This window comes from Plectropomus leopardus, chromosome 16 (assembly GCF_026936395.1).
Source record: "Plectropomus leopardus strain MGB_pleo_1.0 chromosome 16, ASM2693639v1, whole genome shotgun sequence".
NCBI lineage: Eukaryota > Metazoa > Chordata > Actinopteri > Perciformes > Serranidae > Plectropomus > Plectropomus leopardus.
Genome location: NC_142191.1, coordinates 14372923 through 14387115, shown reverse-complemented (window position 1 = coordinate 14387115; position 14193 = coordinate 14372923). Strand labels below are relative to the sequence as shown.

Below are 14193 nucleotides of genomic sequence, written 5' to 3'. Positions count from 1 at the left end.
CTTTATTTTTTAGAGCAGTTTTATTCCTCTACTTTGGTTTTAATATCTTTCGGTCATGTATTGCTGTGATTTAAATCAGTGATTCCCAACCAGCGGGACGTGTAACCTTGTGAGTATTTCTGCAGGTGCCACAGGGGTATGTGGTTGAAAAATCGTGGAGTTGATCAGCTTATTTGAATAAAATAAAAATTAATTATGATTTGACTGAAGAAAAAAATATATATATTTGTGTTTAGGTGGATAATTTCTATCATAATAGCTCGCAAAACATTAGCTGTGTGGCTAATTTATGAGCCAAAGGTTTTTATTAGTAGTAAATGATTATTCCAGGTATAAAGTAAACCCTCAGGTGTTACCAGGGAAAACAAATTAAGGCTTTCCTGGTTATTTGACTAACTGAATATTCTTTTTTTTCTTTGGACCACAGCATAAGTAAGGGACAATTCTCGACAAGGTGTCTATTATAAGGAATAATGGCTAGGGTGGAGGCGTAAACTGTCCTACACACACTGGGTTGTCCTGTTAATGGACGCCTCATTGAGTATTAGTTAGTTATTTATCTTTTCGTCACTAAGCATATAGACTACAATCATGCACAAAAGTTTCTTAACAGACAACAGGATGTTACGTTAAAAGGCCGATAATACATGTACCATCATTAACCAAAGTTGTTAGTGTATAAACTCATTAATTAAACGCCACCTCTGCACCTCTGGCTGTGAAGGTGAATTAACGCCCCCTCCTCGTAGTAATATGCTGCATGTCAGCATGTAATGGCGCATTTCACTTGGTGGTGTCATGTGCGCTGTTGCATCCTTTGATATATGATGGTCTCTCGTAGCTCATCAGTCAGCTAACCTTGGGAGAGCTGGAGAGGAGAGAGAGATAAAAGACTTAAGCTATTACGTCTGAATGGCTCCTGTCTCAATTGAGCTGTTAAATGGCCTTCTGGCTACAGCTGCTGCTGAGGACAACATCCTGACAGTTGTTGTCACGTTGTTGTGTTTTGGTGGAAATCCAACTGTCTGTCACACTGTCAGCATATCGAGGAGGCTTTGTGTGTGTGTACGTATGTGGATGATTGTGTGACAGTAAAAATCGACAGCTCTTCAGGAGGCCCCAGCGTAGCCTGAAGATGAATCACGTCGCAGAGATACATATGTGCTCCCTTGCACGCACTCACACCTTGAGGACATGAAAGTGACATCTGCACACACCACTTCCCAAGTCAACTTATCTCACTTTTCACCTCCCTTTCTTTCCTCTCTCTCTCTCTCTCTCTCTCTCTAGGTATCGCAGTCTGAAGCATTTCAACTACGACGTGTGTCAGAGCTGCTTCTTTTCTGGGCGCACTGCCAAGGGCCACAAGCTCAACTACCCCATGGTGGAGTACTGCACACCGGTGAGGGAGTAACTCACACATACATAGAGGCACACTTTGTTCAGCAGCTCATCTCTTTTCCAAGTGCTTACACTCTTCGCTCTTCCATGTAATGAAGGCACCCACAGTCGCGCTTACAGCAACACATTTATACTGATTTTCAATTTAAATCCATTACTTCACACTGAACACAAGCTGCTGTCTTAATTGGCAAATATTTTGTACTTCTATGAATGGTTATTTGTATTCTGAGTACGGCGACAGCTGAGCGTTTCACCCATATGTGATTGGTGAACATCTCCTTCCAAAACCATGAGCATCAATATGCTGCTAATAACATTCATCTCATCTGAACGGGATCATTGCCTTGATGCATTCAGGGTGCCAGATTGCTCTGGCAAAAAAAAAAAAAAACAGGGTCTTCTCAAAGAACTTAGCTAAACTTTTGTGGCAATGCAGCGCCATTTGCCAAAAACTGCATCAGACACTCAAATATAAGTATGTGCATAAATATGTAAGTATGTGCATAAATATGTGCAAGTGCTCGAGGTATTTGTACCTCAGGACCAATGACTGCATATAAAGAAGGACAACAAGTCTGCACTTCCTCCCACTGTACAAAAATGAAGCCAAAATATCCCACATACAGCTGCTGCCATCTTGCACTGGCCATTTGGAGCTAGAGTCTGCACAGCCTCACACACTTAAAACAAACAATATCAGCCACTTTCACTCAGCAGTCACGCACAAACTCACCATCCCTGAACGGCTAACTACCCTCAGGAGTTTCTTAGGATATCACAGAGCTTTCCTGTTACACCTGTAGTACTTTATACAAGATTTATGAAGACAGACTCTGAGGCAGATAAGCCTTAGTGAAACTGTTCAACCATATATTTGTGCTCTTCACCCATAGACTAGTAGGATTTGTGAATTTCTCATAATGGCATAATGGCAACATACAATCCCTTGAGTACCAATTTCCCGCGTTTGCAGAGAAATCACTTAATTTGTCCCTCAAGGTCCGATCAAGTAATGGTTGATCCATTTGTGTCTGAAACCTCTCTTTTCTCCTTAACCATTTAGCCTTTTTTTCCATGCTGGCTTTAGCTCATTTTCACATTAAACTGGGTCTACCAAAATCGCTACTTTTAGCAAACAGCACTAGCATTAAAGATGGAACGTAAAACTCACAACACTGGCTGGCTGCCGTAAGTTTCCATTCAGCCTGTAGCTTTCTACAAGTTGTTATCCTGACCTGATAGATGCCTGCTAGGGCAGAGCATTCTCAACAGTAGCAGACTAGTGTGTAAGATTCCATTTTATGCTCATTTTCAGGTTCATACTTCTCTGTGAGAACACGTTAAATCTTTTAGTCTTCACAAAAAAAGCACATTATTTTCTTAACTTGTCTGACTGAATATTCTTAACGTCCCTTCTGTCTGAAGCACTCTTCATGTCTGTTTCCTTAAGACCCCTTCCCAAAGAAGCCTAGTTGGCCCTGATTGGTCAGTGTTTGCAGGTCTTCCACTTTTGCGCTCTTGGTAGACTGTCATTGCAGACTGTAATTACTGTGAGGGCACTGTAATAGCAGTTTCTGCTTTTATTTAATGTGGTGACATAACAACTTCATGGAAGTCCTGACAGCTCTATTAAAGGAACAGTATCTGAATACAGAGTCTTGAATTCATCTAAGCACTGAGCACTTTAATACTTTCGCAATATTTACGTAGCAGCTGGATCTGCTTTGATCTAAAAAAAAAAAAAGACATGGAAATCTGACCTTTTACAATATGGGACTTTTAAATGTAAGCAATGTGAAAATGTTCAAATGGGCCACGGAGGATTAAAATATAATGCTTGCTTTTCATGTCACGTTCTTGGGGCATTGAAAATGTTTCTGAGGGCCATCATTGAACCGCGGACTGCACTCTGAGAAACTATGTCCTTGAAGTTAAGGTCAGGACTCTGAAATCAAGTTGAGTTGAGTCATTCCCCCCCAAACTCAGAAACCATTTTGCCCTACAGCGTTGTTGTTGCTGTTAAAGCGTTTCATACAGTATTGCAAGTGTAAACCATATTTTTATCTCCTCACTGTGATGAATCTAAGTTGGCATCACTCCTGCCACTTGCCTCTACGTCCCACTTCCCATGCAGTTGATTTCTCCACTTGTTCCACAATCAACCCTCCCGACAGACCTCTGGCCTAATTTGAATTTTCATGAACAAATGGTAAAATGCTTGCAGCTCTCTGAGGTCTTTTTATAATTTCTGCCAGAAAGCAATATTTCACTTTACTACTACGCAGAGAGAAGAATATTAGAAAACGGGGAGCTTGGCAAAATTGAACGTTGCCCTCCCTCTCAATTAGGATCGTGCATTCGTGGGCCAACTCGTTTCAATATTGCTTAACGTCAAACTTTGAGTGACTCGTGTGGGGACGTTTCTCATTTCTGTCTTTTAATTTGCTTTTTCAATTTTGCAAATGGGATAGATATTGACTCTGGGGGAGCAGCTGTAGGGCGTAGTGATCATTCTTCCCTAAGTTAAGAGGCCCAGCAGCTGCCTGCTGCAACTTTGAAAAAACTTTATCTTTTCAGCTGTGTGGCAACGACAAACACTTAAAATGTTGGTAAAAGATTATTACGCAGCTATAGGGGATGTTAATCACGCAGGAGTTTACTGTTCAGCAGCTCTACTGGAAAAAGGAAGAAATTAACAGGGACTTCAAAGAGGCCTCAACATTTCCCTCCCCATTTGTGTCACATCCTAAAATCAAAGTGTGTTTCATTTGGATTTTTGACAATGATTTCTACACAACCGTATAAAATAAGTATTTATTATTTATTTCCAAATTATTGCAACGAATAAAAAGCAAAGCAATTCAAAGTCACAAATAAAGGCCAGTTCCAGGACCCAAAAATCAAAATAATTTTCTCTTACCTGTAGTGCTGTTAATCATTATTGATTGTTTTGGTGTGAGTTGCAGAGTGTTTAAGATATCAGCTGTAGAGATGTCTGCCTTCTCTCTAGTGTAATGGAACCAGAAAGCTTGTGGTTCTCAAAGCACCAAAAAATGGCTCAACAGCAGTGTCTTTCTCTATATACCAGGACCTGGATACTCTAGATAATCCACAGCCCTTGCTGTGAGCTGTTTCATGTAAGAAATATTTTCTTCGGGGCACCCAGTAGCTCACCTGGTAGAGCCGGTGCCCCATGTACAGAGGCTGTGTTCTCACTGCAGCGGCTGTGGGTTCGACCTGTTGCCCTTTGCTGCATGTCATCCCCTTTCTCTCCCCCTTTCAATCTTAAGTTCTTCTATTTCTAATACAGGCAATAGCCAAAAAAATAGTCTTTAAAAAAAGGAACTATTTTCTTCCTGCCAAACTACACCTGCCAACGGTATCACTGCGGAGAAGGAAGCGTGCATCTACTGCGAGCTCACCAGGCACCATTGAGCTAGCTAATGTTCTAGCTCAGCTAAGAAGGATGACATTACTGTTTGCATCTCGTGCTGTCACAAACACAAGCCGCTCATCCGTCAGTAGATGCATGCTTCCTTTAGTGCAGTGATACTGTTGGTGGGTGTAATTTGGTGGAAAGAACATAGTTCCAGGAAACTGCTCACAGCAATGTCTGTGGATTATTTTGAGTAGCCAGGACATTATTGCTGCTGAGTTTTTCAAATGTTTTTTTTTTTTTTTTTGCACTTTGAGCACCACAAGCCAAGTAACATCTAGTTCCATTTCATTTGAGAGAAGGCAAACTTCTTTACGGCCAATATCTCCAACACTGCAACTCACATCAAAACAATCTAGATTGACCAAAAAAAGCACTACAGGTAAGAGCATTAATTTAATATTCAATCTCTCTAAGATGTCGGTACAACTTGACCCACTCTATGGCCAGTTTAATTGATTAGATTTTTTTTTTTTTTTTTTCCAACATTATCTTTATTGGGTTTTCAAAATGCTTCCAATGATATACAAGAATAAGAGTGCTCTCACATCAAAGGAAATGTCATGGGCAGCTTAGTTATTGTCCAGCATTCAAATTATCTTTCCTTTCAAGTCAGGTATTTATGAGATAACATAGAGCAACACTTAGTTGAGAATACAAAGTATATGAGAAAAGGAAAGAAAAGGAAAAAAAACAAAAAACAAACCCAAAACAAAACAAAAAAGCAACAACAATCAAAACAACAAAGGTTTCTCTATTCTATCAAGGGTTAGCCCAAATTATTTCACTATTGTGCATGGTTCAGAAATACTAACTCGAATGTACAATTCACACAGAATAAAGAAATCAAATATCAAAACAAAGGAAATTGTTTTAGAACACTGCAGAGGATCACTGATAACTACGCCTCATCCGCCCCACTCCCCACACCCCTTAAATCCACACTCTCCATATATTCCATAAAAGGACCCCAAATGTTTTGAAATAGTGATAGTTTCCCCTTTATAATGTCAGTAATCTTCTCCATAGGTAGATTAGATATTTTTTAATGATTTATGCATATGTCAGTGTATTTTTTTTACATCAGAAGTCTACATGTTTTTTTATTTTTCCTCATTTGCTGTTTTTTATTTTTACAAGTTTGAAAAATCAATAGTGCAATACATGAAAACAACAAGAATGAAAAAAAAAACACAAGGCAGGTCGGGAATTGTGACACAAACTACATTTATCCACATATAATCATATATATCCACATAATTCAGTGTATCATCTATCAGAGGCACAATGAGACTTTTTTTGGGCTTAGACAGACATGATGGCAGATCTCACTAGAAGGACAATAATCAGTGTGGCAGAAATCTGGTGTGTTTGGCAGAAACTAGAAGCTGCAAAAAATCCTGTGACAGACTGAGAGCAAAAGACGAAAGATTTTAAGCACTGATTAAACAAAATATTTGAACTTATCAGCCATAATGTTAAGTCTGCTTCTGCCAGAAAGCAGTCACAACTTATTGCCGTCGCCACTCTGAAGAATGGCTGTGACAGCAGCACACTGTCCGCAGGCTTTTCAGCACAAACAAGGATAAAAGGAGCATTGAATGCAGCCAAATACAAGCAAATTATTGAGGACAGCTTGCTTCAGAGTGCCAAACACCTTAGACTGGTGCAACAGCTTATGTTCGGCTCAAACAATGACCTGGAGCATACAGTGCAGTGAGATCAATACCAGGGTGGCTGTAGAACAAAAGAAAAACCTTGAAAGCTTTGAGAGCTGTGATATCACATGACACTTGCTGTTCATAAATGCTTCATATCCAACATAACAGCTTTATTTAACTGCAAAATGCTGTAGACTGATAAGAAATCACGCCAGTCTAGCTGATAGATGTATCCAGGCCTGTAACACCTGGCAGAGGGAAATCAAATAAAAACTCAGCTAAATCAACTTATTGTGTCATTTTCAATCCTTCACATCAGCTTAACTTTATTCGACAACTTTGATTCGCAAGTTGTTGTTTTTTTGTGTCTCTTTGTTTCCTCTAAAAATATCAGCATCCTACGGAATTATATTTACCCTCTCCCTACACTCGAACTAAATTGCGTTTCAGTTTTATATCTTTGAAAATACGGAGTCCGTATTGAATAATGATTCTCCAACAAACAGATTTTGCAGAGAGTTAAAGACTGATAGTGGCTTTTGTGAGCCTCAGCGCGGTCATTTAATGCGATTCGTTCTCTCATCTTTGTCGCACTGTTTGCTTTATGGCCACAGTATTGCTTTTTTATTTTTTATTAGGTCTTCATTTTTATAGGAGTGGCATTTTCATAGCTCCAATGGGCTTTGTCAGTGTTATTGAAGAAGTCAAATTTGGTGCGGTGTTATATTGATTACTGTAATTTCAATGTTTTTACCTTTCATAATTGGAGATGTTGTTTGGGTGTGACTGCGGTGGTGTCTCTGGTGTCATTTTGTTGTCACAGTCTGTCAGGGGTCGTCCTGGTGGTCTTATGCTGATGATGCACACCCTGTAACTTCAATATCTCTGATTTGATTTCTGCTTTTGTTGCATATCCCCCCTTTTCTCCCTCTCCCAAACTATTTCCTGTCTATATCTACATTGCAATTATCTAATAAAGGCAAAAACAAAATCTTATGAATAAAAAACGCATGTCTGTTAAACCACTCAGGAAGGAGTTCACACAAACACATACACACACATACTAAAACTTACATAAATTCTTCTTCAGCTTTAGCATAATTGTTCTTTAATTGCTGTTGGTTTGCTCAAGCTACCATCTTAAATTGCGTGGATTAGTCAATAAGCCAAGTGAACTCAATAGAGTCTGTTCATTTACGCATATCTATCAACGGTGGTGGGAGTTGTATATGTGTGTGTGCTCAGCAGTTGTTGTCTGAATCCTCTGCAGAGGGATTTTCTCACCCTCTGGTCAGACTGTTGTGGTAATTTGTTGTTTGCTTGCAAGGCAGAAACCGCTTCTGCGGGAGGAACACCTTTGCTAAGTATCTAATTAACAAAACACATTCTCCTCCGCACAAACACTGCTGTTGTGAGCACAAGAGACTGTGAAAATGTTTCAACTCATTCTCTCTCACACACTGCAATAAATAAAACACCAAAACTTTGTCTGTTTCTTTGTTTTCTCGTCCTGCAGACGACATCAGGTGAGGACATGCGTGATTTCACCAAAGTGCTGAAGAACAAATTCCGGTCAAAGAAGTACTTTGCCAAACATCCGCGGCTAGGTTACCTGCCGGTCCAGACGGTTCTAGAGGGCGACAACATGGAAACGTGAGTAACTCTCGAGTGTCTTTCTGAGACAACACAGAGCTCAAATATGATTTGTTAAAGTGCATTAAAAACACTTTATTTCCAGGTTGATGTCCAAACCAAACAAATTAATCCACTTTGTTTATTTTTCAAACATCACAATTCCTTTCAGCTGTCCTAAAGTCACTGAAAGTCGCAGTAAAGTGGATGTTCTCTTTCTATACGTGTCTGCTATAGTACAAGAGGGATTTAAATGAAATGTTTAAAAAATGTGTGAATGACAATGGTGTAATTTTGTGCTTTAGTGGGTTATAGATTACTACTACCATGTCCATGCATCCCCGGCTTGCCCATGACACATTTTCGGTATATAACGAGAGATAATTGAACAATGAGGACACAGAAACAGAATTGATTTGGAAAATGTATTTTCTATTTCACTGTGTCTTTAAAGGAATAATTAACTTCCCAAATGACAATTTCTATATCAATTGCTCACCCTGTGTTATGTTGTTAAGTTGTTAAGAAGTTACCTCTCTGAACACAGTGACCTCTGATCTACCACTTTCTCAGTTACTTCATTTGTTTGTGTTATTGTGTTTTAAAGGGTTAGATCAGAGTTGCAAAAGTCACACAACAATACGAAGTCATCACTTGAGGCAGCTGTAGAGCAGCAGCTCTCGTGTTCAGCGAGGTAAAATGACTGTTTTTGTAATTGGTTTTTAATGACACATAGATAAGTTTCACTTTCAGTTCAGTTTTAGTGAAAATGTATACTGGGAAGTACTGGGTATACGACTGTCTAAATGACACTTTGATTATACTGCACACGTCGTGCGACAGTTTTTGAACAGATGTTTTCATACGGTTTTGCTTTTGTTAATGTGAACATCTTTTTTTCCAATTCACCAAGAATTTTACATCACAAACTGATATGACCTGGACATTTGGGGGGTTAAGTATTCCTTTAAAAGCAGGTCTTCTTGTGACAAAATGCCTAAACTGTGTATCAAAGTGGTATTTCAGTGATAAAGAATTCTGTGTCAGTAACAGGGGAGGACTTGTGAGAGACTGATTAAAATAAGAATGCCCAAAATCAGTGTTGCAGAGGCTGACATGTCCTGACTCAAGCTACACAGTTCTTGAATCCTTTGAATCCTACACTTCCAAGAATACAACCTAATGGATTTTTTCATTGGGACTTCCCTGCTCGGTAAAGCTGTAAAACTCAGAGCTTCCAATTTGCTTTCAATTACTACTTTTTAGTCTCGGGGCCAAGAGTACTTAAGTGATAACACTTGTGGTATTAATTTTTAAACTTAAAGCTTCTCAAGCGCCACACGAGACAGGACAAGCACCCTCATGACTGACTTTGACGTGTAAAACCGATGTAGTATCCCTTTAAATGTATTTTACCATGCCTGACACACACACACACACACACACACACACACACACACACACACAAACAGAGACACAGGAGCTATAGTATTTGGGGAGTGCTAATGTCCTGCTCAGTTTATGTGTTTATTTACCTGGCGGTCCAGTCATTACCAGGTGTCGTGGCTGCACGGTAGATCTTCTGTCTGCAGCACCTGACCCAGTGACTACGTCTGATTTATGTCCCTGCTCCTGCCAGCAATAAATCCCCCTGGAGAGCCATTTAACTTGGTCTATATTATGCAGACGCCCCAGGTGGGCTCCTTGTCCTCCCTGGCCTTTTCTAAAACCAGCTCGCTCACACCATGTGCTCTGAGCATTGCTCTTTTTCACTCATTTTTTTGTGTTTTCCTCGCATTTTATCCATCTATCTACTGTCAGCTTTTCTCCTCCTGTCAGACATTTCCCGGTCGGGTTCTCTGACTTTTGATCATTGTAGTTTTGCATCTTGTAAGCACTGAAAACTCTCAAAGATGTTCATGCGTGCATTCACAATGACTCACCTGTTCACTCGCGATAGATTTTCCCCGACATCCAGTTGCACACAGTCACCTCTCAGATGGATTGCGCTCCCTCTTTCATTCCTCCCATCCTTGCCCGTCCTCCCCCTCACCTCCCACCTCGCTCCATTCTCACTTCCCTTCCTCTCTGAAAAATGGCTCCTGCAGAGATGCCTGCTTGATAAATGCCTCTGAAAGGTTGAAGAATTGTGGCAAAATGTGAGGATCTTTTCAAAATATTGCAGAAGGGAATGGAGACTTAAAAGAAATTTAGGGTCATTTCATGGACATCATTTTCCCGTCTGTTACAGCATCAAGTCTCCTGTGAGCTGTGGGCTCCCCACATGTAGCCACAAGGCTTAACTACATCGTAAACAGCTCTGTGTGTAGAAATAAGCCTGAATGTGTGGGTTTTTTTTTTTTGGTTTTTTTTTCATTTCTGGAATGTCTATAAGATGTGCTTCAAACATATATTGGAATTGCTCAGCATGCACCGTTCATTTTAGATCTTTATTATTACACTTTAGTGGCTTTTGCCATCTCCATGTCACCAAAATGAATTCTGTGACCTAAATTGAAATAGATTTTTTCTGGAAATGGAGCAGTCTCTGCTTAAAAAGAGGAATTATAAGGATAAGCTAAACATTGCAGCATTTGCTGCCGTGTTTTTTTGTAATGAATATGATTTCTCCAAAATATCTCTGCTGAATATCACATGGAAATGTCTGTGAACCCCACAAACATCATTATGAGATCTCAATTTTTAAACTAACCCCCCAAAACTTATTTAATGTGCAGTCAGGCTCCATTGGTCCTTTTAACAAAGTGAACTTCTAAGAAGTTGTAATTTTTAAAGTACTGTAGCAGCTGAAGAGAAAATTAGATAGTCTGCTGTATAATTGGCCTCCCTAATGCCCTCACTCCCTATCTCTCTCCTCTCCACTCTTGTATCATCATTTCTTTCTTTCTTTTCATTTTTTTTGTTGAATTCCACCCACTGTTGTTTCTCTCCACCTTGAGAGAGCAAAACACCACCTACTCTCTCACCTCCCACTTACATCTTTGCTTCATTTCACGGCAGATAGGATTTTTGATTCGTCACGGCTGCATTTGATAATGTGAAAGAGCCATTCTAATGGTTTCTTCCTACTCAGTGTTGTTTCTTTGTTTTTTACCCAACATAACCAGTTAGAGCAGATGAGTCTCTGCTGCATTAGACCCTGCAGAGCAGTTAATGGGTTTGAATGTGGAATCTAAAATTAATGGAAAACTTTATCAGAATCCAGTCTTAACAGAAATTATTGTTAGAGGTAATGGAAAAAATAGTACATAAAATGCCCTCCGTGGCCACCTGTGCATTGGCAAGCACAAATCACTTGGAGATACATTTTTACAGGACTGAAAACCTTAAAAGTTAAAAGGTTTTTGTATAGAAATATTTTAGAAAAAATAGTTTTTGTATTTAGATTTTATGACATTGGGGCTTATTTTAATAATGCCAACACTGTAAACTGAAGTAATGGCACACCTTTTTTTTATGTTTGTTAAAACTGTAATAATAAAAAAAAAATGATTTTAAAAAAAGAAAAAAAGATCTTGAAAAAGATGCAGTTTTTTCGTATGTATTTTGCCTATATGTTTGTAGATAGCCCAAATTATTTAGATTAAGGTATATAAAAGTCTTCAAGGGGTCAGCACAGTTGCATGTCCCTCCATTATTTTTGTTGTCAAACAATGTTGAACGCCATTTATGGTTATATGATTATTATATATATGATTATAGTTGTATGTTAAGAGGTCATGAGGGTCTTTATGACGTTTATGTGTATAGGCTCCATAAAAATGTAACACGTCAGGTATCAGATAATATCAGGTAATATCATTTATCATTTATCCACGTTTAGTATTTCTTTGTTACAATTAGTCAAGGTCTTTTGTGTGAAAGTCCACAACAGGTTGATAATTGTGTCTGATGTTAGTCACTCTAATAACCATATTGCTACATTACACCTAACTCTGCACGGGTGCAACTATATTCAACATATATTTATACTTAGCTGTGAGGCTTGAATAAGAAAAAGATGATTTGTCCAAATACAGATCTTAAATTTTGTTGAACAAATGTTGAAAAGCTCCTAAAAAGCATTAAATTTACTCATCAATACTCATAGACACCCTGGTAGCGCAAACCTTGATCACAACCTTTAAACCTTTGCACATATATGCACATATAACAATAACTGTCTCTCTTTGCAGCCCTCTTGCTGTCTTTCTGACAGACAGGTAGAAGTGTCAACATTGAGCAGGTGGTCTTTTATCCCTGACAGAGAAAATGGAGGACAGGGAAACAGAGCGAAGTAGTGCTAACTGTGACAAAGTGACCACCACAGCATGACGGACTAAATACATTTTAAGGAACCTTTCACCGACAAAACAAAAAAAACCCTCTTAACATTTGTTTACCTTGGACACTCATCGCTCATCACTCATTGCTCAAATGTTGAAATCTTTACTCTACTGGTGCACAAAGCATGTTGCAATATACCAGTATTGACAGTGACTTTAATATTTAAAAAATGAAATACTTTATATTGCTTTAATAATACACATAGTACTATATTGTGTAAATAACCCAGCACCTCTAAATCATTTCTTTTTCTTTGTTTTATTACTATTAGTTTGGTGTAATTGTTCCTTTTGTGCGCTTTTGTATAGTTATGCTTACAGACTCTCTTCACCTCCCTACACTCATATTTTAAGTGAGTCAAAACACATAATAAATGGGTAAAGATGAATCTAAATTCTATTATTTTCCAATTTTTAATACATTTTGTGATCAAATTGTTCATAACCTCTTTTTGCCATGACAACATTCCTATTGTTGAATATGGAATTTCCTTTTTAATTGAGTTTGATTTACTCATGAGCTCATACAGAATCAAAGGAGAGAGATGCAAAAATATCTTCTTTTTTTTCATTTTGAAGAATATTTCTTTCTAGGATTTTAAACAGGACTGAACATGATCACACATTTGATAGAATAGCCCACTGAGGCAATAAAATAAAGATATTTATAGCAGGCTGACTCTTAATGATCTATTATGGACACTTTTTATTTTGGGTTCAAATATTGACCACTGCTCAGTAGGGTTTTGGATCTGAATGATGTTGGTACTACTGAACACTGATTCACAGTTAATCAATCAAATTTTGGTATGTAAGAGCACACCTGGGTGAGTAAACGGGCCCAGAAGCATAGCAAAGCGCCCTGAAGCTGGGGCTCCCAGCCGATGGAGCTCTGTGGAGTTCAGCGCCCCAAAGCTGCTAACAGAGCTCGGTCGGCTTTCCAACGAGCTGAAACTATCACTGCAGTGCAGATGGGTTTTTTTAAAGTCTTGTATTGGTACAGTTTATGATTTTGTTTTTAGATTAAGTACTTATTCCACATATTTGTCAGTTGTGTCTAAATTGAGAGCGAAAGAGATGACCAGACACGCGCGCGTGCACACGCACGCACGCACGCACGCACACACGCACGCACGCACACACACACACACACACACACACACACACACACACACACACACACGCACACACACACACACACACAAAGTGCAAGTAGACAGACAGACAATTTGACAGACAGACAGAGAGTGAGGTGTGTGTGTGTGATTAGACACGAGCATAGGAGCAAAACAGCTTCTTGGCTGCAACTTGTTCAAATTTTAGATTTTGTTGTTTACAGAGACACTTAGGAACTCCAAAAAGTTACTGTTTGGTACCAGTTCCAAATTTAAGGTACTTGCACTGGAACTGTTGGGTCAAATGTATCCAACTCTACTGTTTAGCCTGTCCAGACTTTTAGCACAATACCACTGGAAGTGAAATGTGAGCAGGCCTCTGCTCTGCTCCCTGTTATTGTGCCTCAACAGGCACAACAAGCCTGCCATAAAAACACAAGCTTTACAGCAGCCACATCTGTCAGACCCAAAATACTCCCAAGGTCTCTGTTGTCAGGAGTCCTCCCCTCCCTCCTGTTCCTCAGGTCACCTTTCCTTCACTCATTTATTTCCTTACACTTTATTTCCACTTCCTTCTCCCTCCCTCCTCTCTGTTACAG

The 14193-nt window shown here is 39.2% G+C and overlaps 1 protein-coding gene across 6 annotated transcripts in view; it reads left to right on the top strand.

Moving 5' to 3' along the window:
• utrn (utrophin) overlaps positions 1-14193 on the top strand; it is a 238861-nt gene that overhangs the window by 193432 nt on the left and 31236 nt on the right. For all 6 annotated transcript variants that reach the window (XM_042503021.2, XM_088089085.1, XM_042503024.2 and 3 more), the window contains 2 exons: positions 1291-1402; positions 8018-8154. In XM_042503021.2, coding sequence (XP_042358955.2) covers positions 1291-1402; positions 8018-8154 — 249 coding nt within the window. The remainder of the gene's footprint in view (positions 1-1290; positions 1403-8017; positions 8155-14193) is intronic.